The following is a 26,326-nucleotide window of genomic DNA, read 5'->3' on the forward strand; positions in this document are numbered from 1 at the left end:
CACTAATTTTGATGAAGTTTGTAACATTTTGGAGTGCTTATTTTTGTACCAAGAAAGAAGATACCTTAGCTCATAAACATCAGAAATGAAAAAACTAATATTAATTTGTATAATTCAAAGTATATTTTACTGTACATCGTCAGCTATCTGTTAAGAATCCAAGAGAGCTAACCTCACAGATCGATCATCACTTCCAGTCATGGCTAATGGTTTTGTAGGATGAACTGCCAGGGCCCAGAGTTCCCCTTCACAGTGCCCTTGCATTATAAGAAAAGGCTTATTGCGTTCATGTACCACAATCTCAAAAATTTCACTGTCTTGAGTTCCAACTAGGATGTGATCTCCTCTCCAGCAAACGCTTCTCACAGACAACCCTGTGAAATGTAAAAATACAGCTCATTTGTAACTGTAGTACACAAAGTAATTACTGCGAAACACTCAGAACTGGCTCACATGACATGACCACCCATTATGGACAGTAAGCTCTGATAGACTGTCATGCTATGTAAATCCAAACTGATTTTCACAGGGTGACTTAATTTTGGAAAGCAAGCCATCTAACAACTCCATCCTTGTTCTAGAGGTCTCATACCCATCATGGATTGCTGTATTATCCAAATCTGGAAGAGCAATTTTACCACAGTTGCCAGGTTTTGCTACAAAGTCACTTGGCAGAAGTGGGAAAGAACTTTGCTGCTCATCACAATCTCATCTTTGCAACCTCCAGCTTCCCTCACAGGTGACTGACCCTCAAGTGATGCCCAAATACCACTTTGGAGGACCCTCTTGTTTTCTATCAGTTCTTTCAAATGTGTTTATTTCTTTAAAACATTTTTACAGCCTTCTGCAAGAGAACAAGAGCACACTTGCAGCTATTTGACATGTATATTCTTGTCTGGTCAACTGCCTTATATATTTTAGCTATCAAAGGGAGGTACCAAGGAAACTGACACAGTAAGATTGCAGTTGTACACAGTTGGTAAGAACTCGCGGAAAAAATAATACTAAGAGAGAGGAGGAACCATTTGCACCATGGAGAAGCACCAAACATGTGGGAAACAGCAGGAGAAATTGGTCCTTTCATCCAAAAGGATGAAAACGCCAGAAATTTGTTGTTGTTGTTTAAATAAAACCTCAGAAGGTGGCCAAATGGGATGGAATAAATGGGGCATCAGTACCAGAAATACTTAGACCTGCCCCACATGGGGCCCCATTCACAGCTGCCTTCTCACACAGCTGCCTTCTTAGTGTTTTGGGGCTTTTTGTGTTTTTTCTTAAAGAACTGCCAGGAAACTGCAGAAACCATAGCAGTAAGTACCCCAAGAAAGATCCACAAAAGTTGAAAAGACACAGGTCACTATGAACTATCAGTTCAACACTTAAAAGCCCCAGGATCATATCGCCAAGGGGACAATACAGTCATTGTCTCTCTCCCCCATCCACACACTGTTGATTCACTTACTCCTTTCCCTTCTCACATATTTAGTGGTTTTGAATAGGTCCCTCCTTTCTTTTACTATTATTTCTCCCCTGCTCCTCTGGAACTGTGCACAAATTACCTGACAGGCAGGCTCATCTTGTCAATTTCCTTGTACGCCTTCTTCAGCAATAATTTTGATAGCTGAAACATAGAAGGGAATTGACCAGGAAAGATTACATAAATTGGACAGCCATAAGAGCACAGTTGTGAAAGACCAATTTTTAAAAGAAAAGCTTCAACCTCTAATTGTGCATTTTGAGATTCCAATAATAATAATAATAATAATAATAATAATAATAATAATAATAATAATAAATTTTAAAAAGCCAGGAAATTGAGAGGTACTGATTGACATTGGGAGGAGTCTGGGGCAAGAAGACAAGATGGGTTCTGCTGCAAAGTCCCCTGACATATGTGCCAAAGCTGGCTGGAGGATTGAGGGGGAAGGATGGGGAGAACAACGCATGGCAAGTCTGATTTGTTCATGGAACAATTCACATTGCATAGCTTATTAGCAAGAGAGGTCTATCATTACATGCAAACCCACACTCAGAGTTCCTGAAAAGATAGAAGAAAATTAATTGAATGACTTGCTACACAATAATGCATGCCTTATTTTTCCCCTGAACACAAATATTCTCTCTATATCATAAAAAACAAGAGACCTACAGTCAACATATTGGATAGCAAATCATTCCCCAACAAACATACAGTTCATACACACATTTTCTCAGAAGCCTAGTCAAATTTATTGTAATATAGCAATCAGCCATTATACACTAAACATCAACAAAACATATGTAAGTAATGGCACTCTAGAAGAAGAAAAATCCTGACATTATTTCACATTTGTTCCTTGCACACAACTGCAAGCACCAAATAATTTAGCTGTAATTAATGTTAAGTAATTATTAACTCAGTAGAAAGCACAATTTTGCACCAGATCCTCAGAAATAAGTCACACTGAGTTCAATAGGGATCATTCATGTGTAAGTAAACACAGGAATGCAACCCAATTATTTATTTTTGCATTGTCTTGCACTTTTGTCCAGCATGGAAAAGAAGAGAAACTGCCACTCCCTCCTCTATCATTCTATCTTATCCGCAGGTGTTGCAGCTATCTTCACAAACAATAGTTTTGCTGTCTGTTGCAGTAGCACTCTCATTGTGCCTAATGATTAAACAAATAATAAATATATTCCTTATAGCCATACCAGCTGAGCTATTCAAAATCTTAAAAGACAATGCAGTAAAGTGCTACACTCAATATGCCAGCAAATTTGGAAAACTCAAGAGTGGCCACAGGATTGGAAAAGGTCAGTTTACATTTCGATCCCAAAGAAGGGCAATGCCAAAGAATGTTCAAACTACCGCACCATTGCTCTCATTTCACATGCTAGCAAAGTTATGCTCAAAATCCTACAAGCTAGGCTCCAGCAGTATGTGGACCGAGAACTACCAGAAGTACAGGCAGGGTTTCGAAGAGGCAGAGGAACTAGAGATCAAATTGCCACCATATGCTGTATCATGGAGAAAGCTAGGGAGTTCCAGAAAAACATCTACTTCTGCTTCATTGACTATGCTAAAGCCTTTGATTGTGTGGATCACAAACAATTGTGGCAAGTTCTTAAAGAGATGGGAGTACCAGACCATCTTATTTGTCTCTTGAGAAACCTATATGTGGATCAAGAAGCAACAGTGAGAACTGGACATGGAGCCACTGATTGGTTCAAAATTGCGAAAGGAGTTCGGCAAGGCTGTATACTGTAACCCTGTCTATTTAACTTATATGCAGAGCACATCATGAGAAAGGTGGGGCTAGATGAATCACAAGTTGGAATTAAGATTGCCGGGATCTTATCGTATCAACAACTTCAGATATGTAGATGATACCACTCTAATGGCAGAAAGTGAAGAGCAACTAAAGAGCCTCTTGATGCAGGTGAAGGAGGAGAGTGCAAAAACTGGCTTGAAACTCAACATTAAGAAAACTAAGATCATGGCATCCGGTCCTCTCACTTTCTGGCAAATAGATGGAGAAGAAATGGAGGGAGTAACAGATTTTATTTTCCTGGGCTCCAAGATCACCGCAGATGGGGACTGCAGCCAAGAAATTAAAAGATGCTTGCTCCTGGGGAGGAAAGCTATGGCAAATCTAGACAGCATACTAAAAAGCAGAAACATCACACTGCCAACAAAAGTGCGTACAGTCAAGGCTATGGTTTTCCCAGTTGCAATGTATGGCTGTGAAAGCTGGACCATAAGGAAGGCTGAGCGCCAAAGGATTGAGGCCTTTGAATTGTGGTGCAGGCGGAGACTCCTGAGAGTCCCTTGGACCGCAAGGCAATCAAACCGGTCAGTCCTAGAGGAGATCAACCCTGACAGCTCTTTAGAAGGCCAGATACTGAAGATGAAACTCAAGTACTTTGGCCACCTAATGAAAAGGAAGTACTCCCTGGAGAAGAGCCTAATGCTGGGAACAATAGATGGCAAAAGAAGAAGGGGACGGCAGAGGATGAGATGGCTAGATAGTCACTGAAACAGTTGGTGTGAGCTTAAGTGGACTCCGGGGGATGGTGGAGGACAGGAAGGCCTGAAGAATGTTGTCCATGGGGTCATGATGGGTCGGACACGACTTCGTGACTAACAACAACAACAAGCCACACCCACATAGAACTACATAGATTGATAAGTGTATACAGTGGCAGCTTCAGTTCTTTTTTTTCCTGGAAAGCATGCAAGGTGACTACACATAGACCTAGTTCTCATGTAATGAAAACCCATTGGTTTAAAAACTGATAGGTATTTATGTGCGAGTGGGAATGAGCAGGAGTGCTACCAACAGTGTGTTTGCCACTTCCACTTTTACTGCATAATCCACGGTTAATTTCTTTCTAGGCTGTGGAACATAAATCCTTTGGTGGCTCTTTTTGGCTGTCTAAAGAGCCATTTTTGGTAGGAAGGTGGGTACAAATCCATCAAACAAATGAATAAAGGAACCCAAATCAAAATATTCCTTTACAGGCTAAACATCTCAGTGGTGAATCTATGGGTTGCCTGTGGGTAACAGCTGGATTGTTTAGGCCCTAAACAATGCATTGAGCTGGGTTTAGACATCATGCCCCACGACCTAAAAAGGAGCCAATCATGTACTGTTGGGTAAAAGTGAAATAGATGGGCATGTTGCAGGCAGCATATCTATTCATCCCCACTCACACAAGACAATCCAATGGTTTTTAAATAATGAGGAATAGTTACGTTTGAACAGGCCCACAGTTACATGGGAGCACACTCAATTGAACTCAATGAGACTTACCTCAAAGTAAATATGTATAGGATGGGCAGTAATCTCTCCTTCTCTTAGCTTGTCTCTTGCTTTCTCCTCCCCTTCCTGACACATGCAAGACTCTTAACAAGCTTTCACTGCCACAAGATCAATACAATACAAGATAATATATGAACTATATATAAATACTTAGGAATCTGCCTTAGATTGATAATTCTAGCCCAGTATTGACTGTCCTGAGTGAGATAGACTCCCATGCAAGTTTTCATGCATGCCTTTTCCAGCACCAACTTCATTTGATTCTTTAAACTGGAGAAGAATCCAACCTGGAGTATTCTTCTGGCAGAATATGCACTCTACTTCTGGGCTATGTCCCATTCCCAACACAACACCATATAAGAATACCAGCCTTCAACTTTAAATTTAACTACCATGATATACATTTTCCCTACCAGAACACAATAAATTGTGATGAATGGTACTTGTTTGCTGCGGTCTTAACATATCTAATTTCTAAATTTAATACTGAGGGTATACTGTGTGATAGTCTCAATGTGACAAATCTAGCCAATTCTTTAGACATTAAAGATAAAAATCTATATATTAAAGAACAACATTTATTTCAAATGTAATAACAATTTTTCGTATAAAGATGCCTCTCATAATCACTAGAACAATCAAGAGCAGAACAATAAAGAACATCTAATGCAACTACTGCTATGGATGTATCAGTTCTCCTCCACAGTTATGCTGCCTCCCAAAAATGCACATTAAGACAATGCAGCTTGCCCTCAGTGGACAAGGGCATACATTTATTCTTTTAGATTTCATATCTGCAAATGTGTTTCCCTTTAGACAATGTTATTAAAATATTAAGTGTTTTACCTTTATATCCCTGGTCTGTTTCCCTGAGATCAATCACAGTAATTGGTTTAAAATTTAAATCCCAAAGGCGAACACATCCATCCCTGCCACCAGTGGCAAAGCCTTCTTCACATGCATTCATGCTAAAAATTCCTGCCTAAAGAGGAACAAAATATTTATTTGTTTACTTACAATAATGATTACATAAAGCAAAATTCTTTACTTTTGACATGGGTCATTTTTTTTCTTTTAACATGCTTTAGAAGATGCTATGCATTTTCACAAATAGCAGACTTTTTCATCTTAAAAAAAATCAAGAATGGAAAAGAACCATTAACTCTTTCCATTCTTTCTAAGAAATCCAGCCTGTGAATGTTACTATACCACACGACTGCCAAACATCTGAGAGCTTTACCTGATTACTGTGTAACCATATAACTTAAATGAGACATATACAAAATGTAATGAAATCTATGCCTTGCTTAGAGTGGTCTATGACTGATCTGATATTATGGCACAAGACCTGCATAATCAGGATATATGCTTTGCTTAATTCAATTAATCTTGAGCCAATGCACTTCAAACACTTTTACTCCCTGTAATCACATTGATTGGATAAAGACGCTAAACAGAAGTCCACTAACATACCTGCATGAATACGTTATGTGTGGTCAGTAAATACTTTTCTGTATGTACTAGCAAAATGAGCACGCCAGCTTAATTAAAAAGCTTCTAATAAAATACACATATTACACATACAAATCACCTTTCATTAGAAAGGGACTAGTCAGCCCTCATTCATTATCTAGGAGCTCTGGTGTAAAAGTTCTATCTTAAAGGCAGCTGCTGAAAGGATACCACTAACGTATCAAGAACATCTGCAGGACGCCCCATAAGGATTGGACTCTGAGATCAAAACCCATCATCAGCATCTTAAAAATCATAACAATTGAAAAAAACAGGTTTCAAAAGATGTGGCTGGACTCCCTTCAAGAACGCAGAGAAAGTATTACCAGTCACAGCTCCACAGGAAGTATATTTCAGAATCTGGAAACAGCAGAGGAGAAATCCCTTTCCTGCATACCTACTAAAGCAGGCCTTTCTGCAATTGAAGGTGTCTTCGGAAAGGTCTCTTGTGGATCTTAACAACTGGAAAGGTTCATTCTGAGATATCCCTCAAACAGTCAGGCCCATAGCCATTTAGGGCACAATACGAGTACGTCCAACCACTTGCCTTTTGGACCCTTGCCCGTCTTGGTTAATAAATGATTCCAAGCACGGGATTGGAACCTGGATCTTGGAAGTGGTTAACGCTTCTCTGAGGGAGGGTCGGGTGCCTGCCCCTTTGAAGGAGGCGGTAGTCCGACCGGTCCTGAAGAAGGCGTCACTGGATCCAGAGATGGCCACTAATTATAGACCAGTGGCCAACATCCCGTTTCTGGGCAAGGTGTTAGAACGAGTGGTGGCGGGACAACTCCAAGCACTCTTGGATGAAACTGATTATCTGGACCCATTGCAGTCCAGCTTCAGACCCGGGTACGGTACTGAATCTGCCTTGGTCGCCCTGTATGATGACCTGTGCAGGGAGAAGGACAGGGGGAGTGCGTCCCTGTTGGTTCTGCTGGACCTCTCAGCGGCTTTTGATACCATCGACCATGGTATCCTTCTGGATAGGCTTGCGGGATTGGGGGTTGGAGGCACTGCTTTGCAGTGGTTCCGCTCCTATCTCAATGGCCGGTTCCAGAAGGTGGTGCTGGGGGACTATGGCTCTGCGCCATGGCAGCTATGCCATGGAGTACCGCAGGGGTCCATTTTGTCCCCTTTGCTGTTCAACATATACATGAAACCGCTGGGAGAGGTCATCAGGAGGTGTGGGCTGCGGAACCATCAGTACGCTGATGATACCCAGCTCTACCTCTCGTTTTCCACCAATCCAGGTGAGGCAGTGGCTGTGCTGAACCGGTGCCTGGCCGAGGTAATGGGCTGGATGAGGGCCAATAAACTGAAGCTCAATCCAGACAAGACGGAGGTCCTGTTGGTTGGTGGATCAGGCTTCGGAGAGGGTGAATTGAACCTTGTCCTGAATGGGGTTGCACTCCCTCTTAGGGACAAGGTCCGCAGCTTGGGAGTGCTCCTCGACCCACAGCTTTCACTGGAAGCTCAGGTAACAGCAGTGGCGAGGAGCGCTTTCCTCCAGCTTCGGCTAATTCATCAGCTGCGCCCCTATCTGGAGAATGACTGCCTTGCGACAGTGACACATGCGTTGGTGACTTCCCGTCTGGACTTCTGTAACGCGCTCTACGTGGGGCTACCCTTGAAGACGGTCCGGATACTTCAATTGGTCCAAAATAGAGCTGCCAGGCTGCTGACGGGGACTGGACGTTATGTTCACATGACTCCAGTTCTCCGTCAGCTTCACTGGCTTCCCATTGAAGTCCGGGCCCAATTCAAGGTGTTGGTAATGACCTATAAAGCCCTAAACGGCTTGGGTCCTGGTTACCTGAAGGAGTGCTTACATCCTTATATGCCCAGCCGCCCCCTGAGATCGGCGGGAGAGGCCCTTCTCCGGGAGCCCTCCATGGAAGAAGTTAGGAGGGTGGTTACTCGGAGCAGGGCTTTCTCAGCGGTGGCGCCTAAGTTATGGAATGCGCTCCCCAGAGAGGTCCGCCTGGCGCCTCGTTATTTGTTTTTCGGCGCCAGGCGAAGACCTTTTTATTTAAGCAGTATTTTAAATGTTAATATTATTGAATTTTATTTGGCCAGGGCGGCTTGTTTTATAGTGTATGTTTTATATTATATATTTGTATTTTATTGTATATATTTTAAAATGTTATTTTAATTTTTTGTTGTAAGCCGCCCCGAGGCTTCGGCGAATGGGGCGGCATAAAAATGTTTTAATAAATAAATAAATAAATAAATAAATAAAATACTATATTTTCACAGAAAGAAGTCCTACAACTCCCAGCATTCCCCAATCAGCATTAGCTTTAATGGCTAAAACTAACACCTCGGAAAAAATAGGCAAACAGTGCAGCACTCTTCAAAACATCTGAAAGAATACAGTGTGCACTACAATACACTAAGTGATATAATCAAGGAAATGGTAACTGTTGCCAGAACAGATTGACTTAGAAACAGTTAGTTGCTGCCCTAAATTTAACTGTCCAAATCCACTCCTCGCCACCATAGCCACTTGAAGATTTAAGGGCCGCAAAGAATCAAGGAGGACTTCCAAGCTAGAAATTTGGTCTTTTAGGATAAGTATGGAACTGGGGATAGGGGTTGCCTGCAAAGCAAAGTTTCTGAGATGACTCAAGCAACTAAGCTGGAACAGACTGTGCAAAGACAGACCAGGTAGTCCTAGTCAGGCCAACCCTAAACAATGTAATCAAAACAAAAACAAACAAAATCATACAAAAATTATACACTAAAAATATTAAAACCCGGTGCATCTCGGCTTAATTTTTTTTTTAAATACTACATAATAAATTAACACTTAAAATAAGTTTTAAATAAAAAGGTCTTAGCCTGGCGCCAAAAAACAAATAACGACGGCGCCAGGTTGACCTCTCTGGGGAGCGCATTCCATAGGTGGGGCGCCACCGCAGAGAAAGCCCTCCTCCGGGTACTCACCCTCCTAATATCATTCACAGAGGGTTCCCAGAGAAGGGCATCTGTTGCTGATCTCAAGGGGCAGGAGGGCATATATGGACGCAAGCGTTCCTTTAGATACCCAGGGCCCAAGCCATTGAGGGCTTTATAGGTCGTAACCAACACCTTGAATTGGGCCCGGACTTCAATCGGGAGCCAGTGGAGCTGACGGAGAACTGGGGTTATATGAGAACAATGCCCAGTCCCTGGCAGCTCTATTCTGCACCAACTGAAGTATCCGGACTGTCTTCAAGGGTGGCCCCATGTAGAGCGTGTTGCAGAAACCTAATCGGGAAGTTACCAACGCGTGTGTCACTGTCGCCAGGCAGTCATTCTCCAGGAAGGGACGCAGCTGATGAATCAGCCGAAGCTGAAGGAAAGCGCTCCTCACCACCGCCATCACCTGGGCTTCTAAAGACAGCTCAGGGTCGAGGAGCACTCCTAAGCTGCGAAACCTGTCCCTCAGAGGGAGTGCAACCCCATTTAGGACAAGGCCCAAGTCCCCCATCCCGAGTCCTGAACCACCCACCAACAGGACCTCCGTCTTGTCTGGATTGAGCTTCAGTTTATTGGCCCTCATCCAGCCCATTACCTTGGCCAGGCACCGGTTCAGCACAGCCACTGCCTCACCAGGATTGGTGGAGAACGAGAGGTAGAGCTGGGTATCATCAGCATACTGATGATTCCGCAGCCCACACCTCCTGATGACCTCTCCCAGCGGTTTCATGTAGATGTTAAATAGCATGTTAAATATTTGCCAATGTCATATTGGCAAATATTTCTTCCTGAACCAATCATGTTTTTGTAACCTAAACATCTCCCTCTGCCTCTACTGAGCATATCTATTTGCTCCTGTGCAATATATTTGTATACTTTTTACATATATCCTGTCATCCAGCTTTTGCCAAAATTACATTTTTAAAAATCTTTGCTCAAAGCACATAGCCTTTGTCTCTATATTCTAATTTCTCTTGGAACCAGTTCAGTCTTAAATTTTCCCTTTCAATCTGAAATACTCTTGTAAAGTTATTAATATGGACATTTGCACATCAGTTTCTGGATAAAGTCCGAAGAGAAATAAAAAAATGTTGTGTAGTAATAATCATTTAAATAATTCCGATTTTCATTTCGAAGCAAACAGAGCAAAGCAATGGGTGTTGTGTGCTGGCTCACACACTTGTTTAAGTTTGCCATATTGTTTCCACTTATATTTAATTAAAACCTGGCCAAGTAACATGGTGATGTTTTATACAGGTTGCTTGTTACCTGACCTTGGCTTTGGCCTCAATCCACACAACTTTAGTATTCACTCCTGTTAAAGAATACTGAAATAAATTATTCAGCTAGTAAGGAAGTATACTACTATAATTTCCCATGTTAAGTCCTACCAGTTTGACTATGTCAGACATACATCCTTTACTGTTTAATTATATATTCTCACATATACAATTTAACATGCTGAATGTCAAAGAAGTTGTTGTATATTGGTTATTCTATCCACTAATTTCTGTCTTGGGAAGGACTATGAGACGGTCATTCATGCTTTTACGTTCATTCAAAGCTAAGCTACAATTTCTCTGAAAAAGGGCCTGGCCTTGAAGACTGCCTTGAGACTTACAGAACAGAAGGAAGCTATCCATCACCATGCTAGAGCAGTAGTTCAAATCTGCATTAGTTTTATCTTTCCAATATAATTCTAATGGATGGTTTATCTAAGAAAGTCCTACACAAGTTGGGCAGTACAAATTTAGGATATTACCTTTACCCCTACAATCAGGTTTTTAATTATTTGAACTTATGAATCACCAACTTTCTCCATTTTTGTAGTTTTTTAAAATAATATTCTGAGATTGCTTTTGTCACTGGAAAGAAAAAATAAACCTGCAGCATAGGATCTGAGTTCATAGGCCTTCTCCTGGGAGTGGGATCACTTTAGACTGGAAAATTTCAGGCAGTTTATGAGTTACATGCACAAAGACATTAACTTTTAAATATTAAACTGTAGTATTTCTTTCTTAAAGGAAGGATATAATATAACAATGAAAATGTGAGACAACTATACTATTGAGCTTCATATTCTTTTGTTCTTGATTTGTCAATTGTAAAAGATAAGCAAGTATGGAAAATGTGTCTTCTTCAATTAATATGCTGTGAGTATGTATGGGCTGATAGCCAATTAATTCCTCCTGCTAATGGAACAGCTTCTATCAATAGAAAATGGATGGTGTGACTTCACTTCCACAACTTTTGACTTAACTTCTGCTAATGATCTGTGGTGCAATCCATTCAGAATGGATGTTCCATGGAACCCTAATTTCTTTAAAATGTTAAATCTGTTGTCCTATTAAAAGAATACTTACAGCATGTGCTCCCTGTATGGTCCGTATAAGGTTGATTCCCTTCCACACATATATATCTCCATTAAGTGCACCAGAATATGTTACTTCATCTCTTGCACAAGCGAGGCACAATATCGTTTGGAGATCACCAGTCTTACCAAAGACGCCACGCTTTGGTGTCAGTGAATTGCCACATAAACTCCAGAACTACAAGAGAAAGTTGTTTAATATAATTAATCTGGATCATTTTAAGTAACACAAATGTAATGTAATGAAACTGAATGTTAGAAAAGATGTGTACTGTATAAGGCCTACTCTTATTTTTCTTCTACATTCCTGCCAGTAAGGAATAGCATGTGGTAGGATGTCATTCCTTTCAAGTTTTCCTTACACACACTACAATATTAGCACATGCCTGTGGAGGCAGAGAAAATGGAAGCTATGTGGTAAATTAGACTTTTCAGGGAAAGAAAAAAAAATAGACACAGAGCTGCTATTATTGACAGTAGACATTTGTCTCTAAAAATATCTCTATGTGTTCACATAGTCAACCATTTTGTTCCCCATTTTCTCACTCCACAAGAAGTATTTTCCTTAATCCTTAGGGAAAAATGCTTCTGCGCTCAGTGTGATCTAGTCTCAAATCAAATATAAGTTCTAGGCTAAGGTTTCCATACTAACTATTCTAACATATTTATCTCAAAATAAACTCTAATGAAATCAGTGGAGCCTGTATTACAGCACATTTGGTACCAGCTTATTAGTGTGCAATCCTAATCACATGTATTTGAAAGTAAATCCCGCTGAAATCAGTGGGTCTTACTTCTGAGTAAACATGCCAAAGACTTCACTGCAAATTATGCAGGTAGTACAATATGCCATAACAGTAGGCAAAATAAAAACTAAAGCAAATAATGCAATAATTATTTAAAGACCTTTAAAGCAAATAATGCAATAATTTCAGGTAAAATCAGGGTTTCTTTGAAATAGAATTAAGTTAAAATAGGGAGCCTGTGTGTGTCTTACAGTTTTATCTTAATTCTAATTTTATTTACATTTTATGTAATGATTTTAATTTGATCTACTTTGTTTCTTTATATTTTTGGATTTTAATTGTAATGTTCTTGTATTATAGCTTGTAACCGGAGGCACAGGCAGACTTGCTAGTGCATAACACTTTTTATCAGGTTGGGCTGCTATACTAGCCAGCTATTACCCTATCTACTGAAAGATAGCCTGGCTAAGTTACTCACGCTCTGGTGACCTATCATTTGGATCACTGCAATGCATTGTATTTGGAGCTTCTTTTGAAAATGAACAGGAAACTTCAACTGGTCCAAAAAAGTGCAGCAAGATGGGGACTGGTCAATAAGACCAGTGTTCTACACTGACTTCCAGACTGTCTCTAAACCTAATTCGAAGTTCTGATGTTAACTTTTAAAGCCCTAAAAACCTTGCAGCCAGATTACCTGAGGGCTAATCTCTTCCCATATATACTAACCTGAGCTCTTAGATCATTGGCGGGTGCCTTCATCAAACGAGGGGAAGTGGTTGGGTACTAAGGAGAAGACTTTCAGTGATGGCATCCCAGCTTTGGAATGCTGTCCTTAAGAAAGGCTCACTTGATGCCTACATGTTTTATCATGTTGTAATTTGGGTTCTTAATTTTTGTAAACTGCTTAAAGAACTTTGACTATTAGTCCTTACAGAAATGTAGTAAATAGAATAAATGAATGAACAGCATCTGACCATATCAGTCTACTCAAGGCCTTTGCTTCACTTTGGAGGCTCACTGCCTGAGATACAACAGGTGAATATCCAAGTGGGGGCTTGGAGGCTGGATTCACTTTGGTGCCTGGATTTTGAATGCTTCCTGCCTGGTTTTAGGCAAACAGTAAATATAATTATATTTAGGCAGGCTTTTCCAGAACTTCTGATTTGTATTGTGAATTCTGCTATTGCTGAATATGTTGTTTTAGCTTGAGGTAACATCTTATATCTTGGTTCTTTTTAAAATTATGTTGTAAGCAGTCCTGTGTATCTTAGTAAAAAGGAAGACATACATTAATAAATATTAATGTATTTTTTAAAAAAGAGCAAACATTCTCTTATAATTAGCTGAGTTAATAAACAATGTTATGGTGTGTTGCAGAATATATTTAAGGAAGCAACCCACTGGAAAAAATGTTGGAGAAGCTTTTGTCAATCAAACCAATTTATACTTGCCTAGTCAAATCTATATTCTTAAATCATTATGGGCTCATTCATAATAATGTATACATTTCCTATATTTATTTATTTAATGCTTTTATAAACCATTTGATTAGTAATAGCTCTCGGAACAGTGTACAATCTAAAACATACAAGGCAGTTAACTACATTGGAGCATAACACCAATCAACAATAATAATACATAATAGTAATAATACAAGAATAAAAACAAGTCACAAAATGCCAATGTCATACAGATAAAATCAATATAGAATCCAATAACATATCATAATCATTAACTACAATATTATTTAAGCATTAAAATACCAGGAAAATTAAAAAGGTTTTAACCTGGCACCAAAATATATTAAGAGTCAGTGCCAGGCAGTAGTTACCTCTGTGCAGTATGTGTGTAATGAGTTAATAGCAAGGACAGCTTAATTCTGAGGGCTGTGTTTTCTGGGAAAGATAGGGACATTTCAATTAATATGATTATATTATAGTCTATTCTGGGATGAGGTAGGTTGGTGTCCTAATAATGCCCACTGTGCAACTTTAGTATATAGCAGGTAATAAATTAGAATGAATAACAACTTATGGCAACAAACTCAATGGTTAATGTAATTATGACACACTATAATTGGAGGGCCATCCTAGTTCAAAGTGGGTTAGAAAGCAAAAACAAAATCCAGCTCATTAGCTTTTAGGATGACTCCCCAAATGCTAGTCAAGTAGAATGTATGAGAAACATCTTCCAAATATGGTGAGAAATGACACCACTGTATGCTATATTTAATGCATTGCTGTAGTTCTGGAGAATTCTAAATAATTAAGAACTGTAGGTATTTACTGAGAAGCATTAGCACATGTGGTAGTTCTGAAACCAATATGCCAGAGATGGTACTAGGGGTGACTTCCTGCAACTTGAGTCCTGAATCTTTTTTTTTTTTTTTTTTTTTTTTTTTTTGGAGCCCCAAATCTCTTTGAGGCCATCTGCTTCATCACCCTGCCATTCACAGGCACTTGCTGAAATACACAGGCTCTGATTATCTCTGTTGCATCTGATCTCCCGGGGTTAGTTGGCTTTTGCCTACATGTGCTTCACCTCCTGCTGCCCCCACCCCAAATATTTTTGCCTGGGATTTTTCTGAAATCAAATGCCTGCCTCTCCACTGTCTATGCATCCCTTTTTACAAATACAGCTGTCTCTAGAAGACAGGATTATTTAAACAAACAACAAACAGAATTTAGAGGATATATGAAATGTGTGCTTTTTTCCCCCTTTCATCCTCATGCCTGGGCCCCACATCTTTTTGGTACCTAGCATAACTCCTGCTACACTACAGCCTCAAGCTTTAATGGGCTAATGAGACTGTGGTTCAACTAAATGTGTTTTGCAATGATTTGGAAAAAACTCTGAAAGTTATGCAAACACAGTTTCTTACCTTAATATGTTTAACACCACAACTGACAAGTTTGTTTGGTTGGTACAAGTCCCAAGAAATATCAAATATCTAGAGGGAGAAAAATCAGTTTGTTTTGAAAATGACTTTTAAGTGACTCTAAAACTATCTAAGAGCAGAACAAGATGATATATTTGAATGAAAATGGCAAAAACACTGAATTTGTAGGCAATAGTTTTCCTGAAAAATATTTTGCTAGACTGGTTTTAAAACACATCAGAATTATTTATACACTTTGGAAAGAGTCCTATGGCCACCTGACATTGTCTGTGGGGAGGGAGGCAATGAGATTATTTGGAAACGCTGGTCCAGAGTCCTTGATCACAGACCTGGAACTCCAAATGCAGAGCCCCAACCCTGTCCCCCTCACAGCAGGTGAGAAAGAACCATGCCAGCTGCTTCTCTGAGATCAGAAAGCACATTCCAAGAGTGTTAAAGGGGCATGGCAGGAGGGGAGGAGGCTGAGACAAGCAACTTATGCTGTGTCCAAATGGTGTGCAAGATTCCTTTCTTTAGTGCGTCTTCCAAATGACCAGAAGCAATAATCAAGATAAAACACAGGGTGAGAGATAGAAGGTAGCAGACAGAACCACCATTGCACTTGGTACTCTGCACTGGATGTATGTAAGTCTCCATGTTTGCTAAAGCAAAACAGTACAATGGAGATTCTAAATATGCTTGACATAAGGACTACAAGCTAAAATTCACAAACATGCGCTCCAGTGAAGCCTATAGCAATACATAGGGATAGCTCAATGGTAAGTGCTCTGTGGATCTCAATGTGACAACTCAGCCATAAGTTATAATGATTTTAAGGGAACTTGCTTTCACATAATATGCTTAAAATGTGGGTCAGGCTGCAGTCTCAGGTGTTTTTAGATTAAATAAATGCTAGGTGGATTTAATTAAAAAGAAAAGCAATTAAAGAACCAACAGCTACAGAAAGATAACACAAAAATCCTATGATTAAATAATAAGATGTTGCCTGTTTATGTTATTCTAAGAATACCCAGTGTGTTTTGAAATGGAACTCATTTTGCTATTTTGCTTTTTAAGCATGTTAAATGTTGTCACTGGAATATATACTAAGATATTTTCTAAGTACTTTGAAAAAAGTTTTAATAATGCAAAACTCTATATATTTACCTATTTTTAAAAATTATACCTACCCTGTCTGTATGACCAGGAGCCATAGATAACATTTTTCCTTTTCGCCAGTCCCACACACAGATTGTATTTTTGGAATCCAAACCAACTGAAAGCAAGCGCTGAAAGTTTCCCACATGTTAAGAGAAAAGAAAAGAAAATATCAATATTGAAAATGGCAATTTGCTCTGTACCTTTGTGTGTGTGGCAGGTGGATGATGCGAGGGAGGGGGAATCCAGCCAAATAATCTAAGGGAATGGGCATTTCAAAAGAAGACAGATATTAGTCTTCTTGGAGGTATAGGCCAGAATCCAAAGGATTACAAAGAGAACTTGTATTTACACAACAGGCCTTCCAACCTCTTCTCAAATAATCTCCCACATTTGCATCAAACTGGCAAATGTAGTTCAACATAAAGTAATCCAGATTCAGGCAAAAAATCTCATCTTCTAGTATAAGCCAATGGGATCTTAGCTGGCAATGCTGACCAAGGAAAGAATCTTGGGGTTATAGTGAATAACTCCATGAAAATGTCAACCCTGTGTGCAGCAGCTGTGAAAAAAACAAACTCCATGTTGGGCATAATCAGAAAGGAATTGAAAAATACCTGGCAATGACATACTGCTCTTATACAAATTATGGTTAGGCCCCATTTAAAATATCATGTACAGTTCTGGGAACCACACCTAAAAAGGATATTGTATTGCTGGGAAAAGTGCCAAAAAGGCGTTGGAGCAACTCAGCAGTGAGGAAAGCTGACAAAACCTGAGATTGTTTAGCTTAGAAAATAAGGCAAGTAAAGGGAGACATGATAGAGGTGTACAGACTTTTGCATAGTGTAGAAAAAGTGGATAGGGAGACATTTTTCTTGATACCCTCTGCTTTCGGTCAGTCAACCATGCCCTAATCCACCAGACAGTGCTTTGGTGTATCCCAAAACTCCTCAGTTTCTCCACCAGGATATCCTGGGGCACTTTGTCAAAGGCCTTGCTGAAATCCAGGTATACCACATCCACTGCATCCCCTCCATCTAGCCATCTCGAAACCTTGTCATAGAATTCCACAAGGTTTGTCTGGCAGAACCTGTTTTTGCGGAAGCCATGTTGTGTGGCTGTCAGCCTCCCTTCCCTATCTAGCATCACTAGATCTCTCTCTATTATGAGCCTTTCCATTGTTTTTCCTACAATGGACGTAAGGCTAACCGGTCTATAATTCCCCATGTCCCTTCTACTACCCTTTTTGAAAACTGGGACCACTGATGCCACCCTCCAGTCCTCCGGAACTTCACCCATTCTCCACGAGGCCTCAAAAGTGGAGGCCAGCAGGTGTGAGAGAACCCCTGCCAACTCTCTAAGTACTCTCGGGTGTAACCTGTCAGGGCCTGGCACCTTTGTAATGTCCAATGCCCTGAGGAGCCCCTCAACTTCAAGGGGGGGGTGACTCTAATCTGTGCCCCTAAGTCCCCAGCCTCATCTAATCTCCTATGCGGATATCTCCCGTCCTGCTTTGGGGAGAACACCGAGGCAAAATAGTCATTTAGCATCTGTGCCTGTTCCCTCATATCAATCACTGGATCTCCTTCCTCCTTATTTAGTGGTCCCACCACTTGTCTCCCCTTCCTCTTCCTATTTACATGCTGAAAGAAGCCCTTTTTGTTGCTCTTGATATTCTTGGCAAGTCTCAGCTTGTAATTAGCCTTAGCCTTGCGAAGAATCCTTCTGCAATGGGCCTCCTCCTCCCGGTATACCCTTTTGTCTATTTGCCCCAGTACCCATTTCCTACGGAGGTTCCTCTTTCGTCTAATCCCTCTAACCACCTCCTTTCGCATCCATGGCAGTGCTCTCCTCTGCCTCCCCACCTTACTGACTAGAGGTATCGTCAAGGCTTGCGCCTCCAAAACCTCCCTTTGAAGTGCCATCCACCCCTCCTCATTTCGCTTACCTTCCAGTAACCTATCCCAGGAGACTTTCCCCAGTCTGGCCTTCAGTTGGCCAAAGTTGGCCCTCTTGAAGTCCCAGCTGGCTTTCCACCAGCAGAAACCACCCTGAGGGTGGAGCCCACAGCATTAATGAAAGGGGAGGACTGAGGAGAAGTTTCCAGCTTGGGCTCAACACTCTTTACATGATCAAAGACTTCTCATTCAGCTTGCTAGAGAGCTCTTCCCACTGCATTCTCTTGTTAGCAGTGAAACGTCTATATAGCTCTGCATTGTAAAGAACAGTCTGGTGTTTTGGAAGAGAAGGGAAGGATCTGGCTGATGATAGCTTCTTTGGATCCTGACAAAATGCTTTATCTGGCAAAAAGGTACTATGTTTTTTCATAAAGCATAGGAAGAGTATTTTCAAGAACAGGAGAGAAAATGAGTTCTATAATAAAATCTTTAAAAGTCTAAAGGCCTTATGCAAATTGTTACAATCTGTTCTTGAGCACGCTTTTCTAATTTTTTATTATGAAATCTGCTTTCCATTAATATCAACTCTGTATCTAATTTGAGCCTTCATTTTACATCATTTGTATATAAATCAACCATGTTTTGCAGTTTTGTGAATTAATTTTAATATTTATGTTGTTACATGCTACTTGAAACATATGTTGAAGAAATTCAGATGAAAAATCCATAGCAAAGACAGCTCAGAGATGAACATATATTTGCTATGCTACAGTTTATGATTTTCTGTGTGTGTAGCAACACACATCTGAATATCTGGGGACCTTTTCTCAGTAATTTCTGAATGCAAGATTCTAATACAGAAGACATTACTAGAAATTGACTAGATATAACAAATACTTTTGTTGTAGTAACTAAACATCCAATACTTTCTTACATTTTAGTAATAAAATATTCACAACATGATCCTATACAAATCTTATTTCTACATAGCCATCTATACCATTTCACATTTACTGTATTTTCCTCATACTGTGGTTTAGAGCGATAAATACAAAGCAAAAGGAACAAAAATGTAAATAGTGCTGTATTTTATGAATCAAATGCAATGATAATTTCACACAGAAAATGACCTCTAAAGAAGTAAGTGCATTCCAGGATGCAGGGGAAATGAAATGGAAATAACTGATTTTTCTTCCTTTTCAGTTATTTCAAATCCAATCCAAATGTCTTATGCAACTAATCTGCTACAGAAGAGCAAACTATCTCTAGTGATAAAAATCCAATATGCAACATGTTGATATATGACAACCGACTTAGTTCTAGAGGCATCCGTGATTGTAATAGGTAGAATCTATTTATATTAAAATATGTTGGTTTCTCAAAAAATGAGTATGTTTGTCAGGTTACATTAAGATGAACTTGCAAATTTGATTAAAATCTTATTTAAGACTTAGCATTCAAAGTATTAAATTATCCCATTATTCAGAGGTAGCAGCTACTGAGCTGCTGAGCACTAGATCAAATATTCCAATCATTCTTTGCACTTAATAATTTTTGCAGTGTGTGTACCAGTTCTAAAGTTTATTATTCAACACTGTAGAATGTATTTAAAAAGTACCGCCTTTTTTCAAAATATTGTCAGTCTTAAAAATCCAAAACGTGAGGCAGCCATGACAGCACAACTAAAGACACTTCCAAAAGAGGACTTCAGAAAGTGGCAAGAACAATGGGATAAGTATGTTCAAAGCAAGGGGGAGTATTTTGAGGGGGACTAATGGCAATGTGTCTTTTATTGTATTTTTTTAATTTAAACATTCACCATATTTTTTGATCACACCTCATATATAACCAAAAAATGAAGCAAAAGCACTGAAAACATAAGAGACAACTTGGGTGCACAACAGATAATGTTTACACTGCGACCGCATTTTTTTCACTTCACTTGAAGTTCAAATGTAGAAACATCGTTCAGACTTAGGAGTAATTTTATTTGTACTCCAGCGTTTGAACTCTGGATCATTCAAAGTTGGAGTTGTTCAAATTACAAAGCACCACTGTATATTCAAAGCATTGATTTTTGCTGAATTAAGCATAGCCTAGGATTGGTGAACCCTTCCAAAACTTATAACACTAAAGCACTCCATTGGCTGGGCAAAATAGGGTATTCCAGTTCCCAATTCTATTCTTGGTTGAGACTCTGTGTATCATACTTATTCATTGATAATAACTATTCATCTGCATGAATTGTGGGTCAACATAGTTGTTCTGGCTCAATCCATAATTTCCAATAACACAGGCAGCTCTGAGGTTATAAAAGCAGCAGAATCAAACCAAGACTTTAACAAATGTTTCAACTGCATATATAATGCTATGCAGCCACAGCTGGCAATTTAGAATTAGCACACAAAACAGAAATTGCAGACGGTTATCATCAGGACCAACAAGCTGATCCAAACTAAACATCAGCCTCTCTATTCAAGTCTGCCAAATAAAAATTTACTTGCCAGTTCTGAAATTGGGTTTCTGCATAGAGTTAATTTTACATGTGAAAAAAGTGACATTAGAACTGGCATAAAAAATTAGTGCAAGTCAACAGATAAGCCCAATGGTATAAAGATGAGGGAATCCAAATCCATTTTCTCTGAGCAAAAGCTGCATCCTAGTGGAGTGACTCCCATAAAATGTATGAAACAAATCATTCAGCTTCTGGAAATACTTGCCAAGTGCAAATAAAGGAATATTATATGAAACAATTCAAGGCATTACATTCATTTTTAGTGTATTTACCCTACCTCATAAAGATAACTTTATGCCACTGGAGATCGCATTGATCAATTGATCAACTTAAATCACCTGTGATATATCTCTTGGGACAAGTAGTCCCAAATAAGTAATAAACTCAGCACAAAGTCTGCATTGCCAGTTACTTAACACTCTATGGGGTATATTATTTCCAATAGACATCAGCTCTGACTTTGAGCAGTTAACAGAATAAACAGCTAAATATCTGAAAACGTTACAGGTAGTCCCCAGGTTAAGAACACGTTCCATTCCTGAGAACATCCTTAAGTTGATTTTGCTTGCATGTCAGATCACATGAGTATGCTTAAAACACTTAAACACTTCCATATCCAGTAAAACATCTTAAACACAATACAGCATTGTAATAATGATAATAATACAGTAATAATAAAGTAAATACTGAAGAGAAAGAATCTGTATATATGTGTGCAGGTATATAGTACTATAAAAAAGAAAAGAAACATTTCTTAAAACAGTTTAGAACATTCTTGAGGTAACATTAAGCCTAACATTAACTGATGAGGAGGAGTTGGACCTGTTGCTTGAGAATTAGGTTTGATTGTACTTTTGGGGGAGGGCAGTTACCACCAGGGTCACTTTCTTGAAGTAGGCATCAAGAATTGCTTGTACAGCCATTTTCTTTTTCGCACCTCAGTAAATGAATGGGGAACCTTTGTGAACCTCTCCATGTTAGGAACTTGCTCCTCAAACTTTGCCATCCCTACTTCAAAGGGCACTGTTCAAGGCAATGCTAAAGAAAAGCCAGAGAGGAAATACACACCCTACACATGCCCCAAAACACCCCAGCTTTTGTATTATTGCTGTTGATTGAAAAACAAGATACAAATGAAGTTAAGAAAGAATTGATCCTAAGTTTGATAATGGCAGCTAGGTTAGTAATAGTTAAATACTGGAAACAGAATTGGGTTTTGCAAAGGCACAAATGGTATAATGAAATTTGGAATATTGTAATTAATGATAAACTGACAACAGAAATAAAAATTTAAAAAGGTTTAATAAAAGTAACTAAATATAATGAAATTTGGGAAGATTCTGTAAAAGCAGTACTGATAAGAAGGTAAAGGTTATAAACCTAATCAATTTTTGGTGGGGATATGGATATAATTGAAGTATATTATATATTATTGTTATAATATATGAATTAAAGTGGAGGTATTATTGGTCTCCAGGGTGGTGGGGGCTCTGTATTATTTACTTTTTAATTATTAGTTGAGATTTGGTTCATATTATTCATATTGTGAAAAGTATTTCTTTAAAAATTAAAAAAAAAACACCCCAGCTTAGGTATGCTTGAGCTGATGCCACGGAATGAAAAGCTGTGAATACTATATCTCTAGGGACTACATGGTCACTGAGAGGTATAACCAAACACATCTTGTAGTTCTCTAGAGATAGCCATGACTACTGTATCTCTAGGGAACTGCAAGGCCACTGAGAGATGCCTTGCCAAACATGCCATGTAGTTCCCTACATATATTCAAAGATTGCCACTAGATTACCAGTCCATGAATTTGTAAGTATGGGTTGTTTGTAACCCGGATGTTCATAACCTAGGGATTACCTGTAATCATCTACATCAAAGCTGGAATAGATGGCTAGAGTTCCAAAATAAACAATGGACAATTACTGGCATAAAAATAAGTCTGCATTATACACAAATCCATGCATATTAGCACATGCAAGGGGTTCTAAACAAAAATCAAATGTAATTGGGGGGGGGGATGACATCCCTCTGTATATCATTCTTGAGTAGAAAAAAACTTGGAGAAAATACCATTGATCTTAACTCTGGCTCTAGGGGTTTGATAAAATTTTTAAATGTTTCTGAAATACTGGAAGAAAACCAAAATTTCATTTACCCCAATAGCACAAAATAGGTGAGTACAAAACTAGTCTTAAAAATGTTTTAGCAATTGGGGATTACCTGCTATACTGTGCATTGCTTCAGAGGACTCAGGATAGTTTTGCGGAGTCCAACATAGTGGTGAATATATATTCAGTGGAGTGGTGAAACTATGCAACTATAATTATGAAACTTCAGTATCAATCTCTGTAACACAGAAGCATCTGATTTCTAAGTTCTACACAGTAACAATGCAGAATCAGTAACAAGTTATTTTAATCTCCTTAACTTTTCTTGGCAAATTTTAAAAAGCCTCTATAAATTTAAATTTAAAAAATCAAATTTCATTTCATTCTTTTTCCAAAGGCAGCTTGTACAGCAGTATTTATAATAAGTGTGTGTGTGTGTATCATGCAGTGATTAAAACAGCATACTAAATACATATACATACCTGACCGTCTACATCAAATGCCAAGCAAGCTATACCATGAGTATGAACATCTTTCATTATTGATATAGTCTGCACAGTGTAGGAGTCCCAAACACAGATATACGGCTCTTTCCCAACTTGACCTGTTGCCACCAACACTCGTTCTGGATGCAAAGCAAGACTTGAAAAAAAGAAACAATGAATCATTAATACTAAATTTTAGAAAAGTCATTCCAAATACAATCACACTTTTTAAACATACTTACATATTTTGATCTTTCAACTGAATACTCTAAGGCTTTACAATATCATCTGATTAAAAAAAAGTCTTGATAACCAAACATTTCTTTTTCTTTTATCCACATTCACAGTCTTAGCATATCCAATCATGGGCCTAATATAGGGCAGAATAAATGCAAAGGAATGCACAAGAGGTCTGTCTTCCTCAAAAGTTATGCAATAAATATACAAAAAGAGGTAAAATCTGACATCACATATGCAACTTTCTACTCATGCAAAGGGATATTCCTCCCATTCCTCACCCCATTGTGGTCTCCCACCAAAATCTGTTCTGGGTGACCCCCATTCTCTGGAGCAGATTTTGAGGGAGTGCAAGGGACTTTACATTTAAGAGGGAATCACCCCTTCTTTTCCAGCTCTGCCCCTATCTGGTAAATTCCAAAATAGATTATTGTAATGCACTGCCCTTGAAGATGGTCCGGCAATTACAACTGGTGCAGAATAGGACTGCTCGGTTGGCAACTGGTACTGCCAGAGCGGCCCATATAATACCAGTGCTGAAAGAACTTCACTGGCTACCAGTTGTGGCCCAGATACAATTCAAGGTGCTTGTATTGACATATAAAGCCCTAAATGGCTTGGGGCCTGGCTATCTAAAGGACTGTCTGTACCCATATATACCTTACCACCCCCTAAGATCAGCTCAGGAGGCCCTTCTATGAGAACCACCTCTCAGGGAGATGAGAAGGGTGGCATCTAGGTGAAGGGCCATCTCTGGAACTCTCTCCCTAGGGAAATTTACCTGGCACCATCTCTATTTTCTTTTCGGCACCAGGCAAAGGCACATCTTTTTAGGAATTTTTTTAACATTTAGCCTATATGCTGTGGTCCTTTTTAATTGTTTTTATAGATGTTTAATTCATTATGTTTTAATAGGTTTGTAATGTGTTTTTACTCTGTTAGTATGTTTGTGCATTGTAAGCCAACTAGGAAGGCCTTGGCAATTATAGGCGGCCTATAAATATATGTAAATAAATAAATAAATCTGCTGATAGAAGCTATTGCATTAACAAGAGGGATTAGTCGGACACATCCCCAGGTAATCAGGCACATTTGAAGAAGTAGAAAAAATATGGGCAAGGAACCAGGTCATTGTGGCCACAATAATTTAATTCTATTTTTCCCCTTTTTTGCCTACCTAGAGTGCTGATAGCAATCCAAATACAGAATGGAAACTGTATTTGAAACTGTAATTGAAACTTACTAATAGTGACTAACAAGAAAGCGCTTGTGAGCAGTTAAACTTTCAACTCAGGTGAGTAACAGTTTGTGTGGATCAAAGAGACCAAAAGAAATGAACTAATACCCTAATTAAAATATAAAGGTAGGTTGCTCACCTGTAACTGTTGTTCCTCAAGTGGTCATTTGTGCACTCATACATATGGGATCTGTGGCTGCATGGAACCTGTTACTGGGAAGATTCAATAGCTAAGAACATTTTGGCTGGAACCCCATCCCCACCCCAGTGTCCATATAAAAGGGAGCAGCTCCTGCCATTTCCCTCAGTTCCAACAAAAGCATCCAGTGGCCCCAAGATGAGGAAGGATTGGCAGTATCAACCTCACATTCAGCAAAGTAGTACCATCCCTGCATTAGCAAATAGTACCATAAAAAAGAATCACAGGAAAAAACAAGACACATAGAAACACAGATAGCTAAATCACTTCCAACACCCAGTGGGGTAGGTGGGTGGGTTATGTGAATGCATAGATGACCACTCAAAAAACACAGGTAAACAAACTGCTTTTCTTCTTCATGGTCTCTGTGCATCACACATATGGGTAACTAGCAAGCATACCCATAAGTGGATGGTGGGTTGGTGTTGTCATTGGAGTATCTCTGGAAGGACTGCTCTGCAGTCAGAATGCAGTTGGCCCCAGATACAAACTTCAAGATGGTAATATTTGGTGAAGATGGATAGTATCAACCAAGATGATGCCTTGCACAGGTCCTGTAGTGGGATGCCTGCATGTAGCACCATCAAAGATGCCACCACCTGAGTCAAGTGTACTCTAGGTCACACTAGGAGCTACAGTCCTGACAGTTCAGAAGCCAATGAAATTGACTGTACCACCCATGCTGAAAATATCTGTGGTGAATGGGGATGTCCCTTTGCCTTGCTTCCATAGGGTCTGATGAAAAGATTCTGTCCTGGAATGGTAAAATGTCAGTGTCCTATGCATATCCAGGGTATGAAACATTGACTCTACTGAACTGGATGGGGATGGAGAAAAGGCTGGCAAAATAATGTCTTGGTTTAAATGAAAAGGGGATATGACCTTGGGTAGGAAAGAAGGATCTGAGTGCAGCAGCACCTTATCTCAGTGGAAGACAAAGTATGAAGGATCTATCTCTATGGCACAGAGTTCACTGGAACCTCGAGCAGAAGTGATCACCACTACCTTCCACAACAGAAGGTAAAGATCAACTGTAGCAAAGAGCTCAAAAGTTTTTCTTATCATTGCTTGCAAGACTACCAATGAGCTCCAAGATGATCAGTGAACAAAGGTGAAAGAATGTTCTTTAGTCCCTTCAGGAAATGCCTGCTCATTGGGTGTAAAAAAGATGCATAAATTGTGTCATAGAAGGAGGAGATGA

General features: G+C 39.3%; 1 protein-coding gene across 3 annotated transcripts in view; it reads right to left on the minus strand.

Moving 5' to 3' along the window:
- The window catches only part of EML5 (EMAP like 5), a 153,124-nt gene that overhangs the window by 100,894 nt on the left and 25,904 nt on the right, over positions 1-26,326 (minus strand). For all 3 annotated transcript variants that reach the window (XM_044437125.1, XM_044437126.1, XM_044437127.1), the window contains exons 2-7: positions 23,450-23,609; positions 16,464-16,562; positions 15,277-15,345; positions 11,642-11,827; positions 5,652-5,787; positions 173-374 (exon numbers count right to left, since the gene is read on the minus strand). In XM_044437125.1, coding sequence (XP_044293060.1) covers positions 173-374; positions 5,652-5,787; positions 11,642-11,827; positions 15,277-15,345; positions 16,464-16,562; positions 23,450-23,609 — 852 coding nt within the window. The remainder of the gene's footprint in view (positions 1-172; positions 375-5,651; positions 5,788-11,641; positions 11,828-15,276; positions 15,346-16,463; positions 16,563-23,449; positions 23,610-26,326) is intronic.

This window comes from Varanus komodoensis, unplaced genomic scaffold (genome assembly GCF_004798865.1).
Source record: "Varanus komodoensis strain SLA01 unplaced genomic scaffold, ASM479886v1 scaffold3, whole genome shotgun sequence".
NCBI lineage: Eukaryota > Metazoa > Chordata > Lepidosauria > Squamata > Varanidae > Varanus > Varanus komodoensis.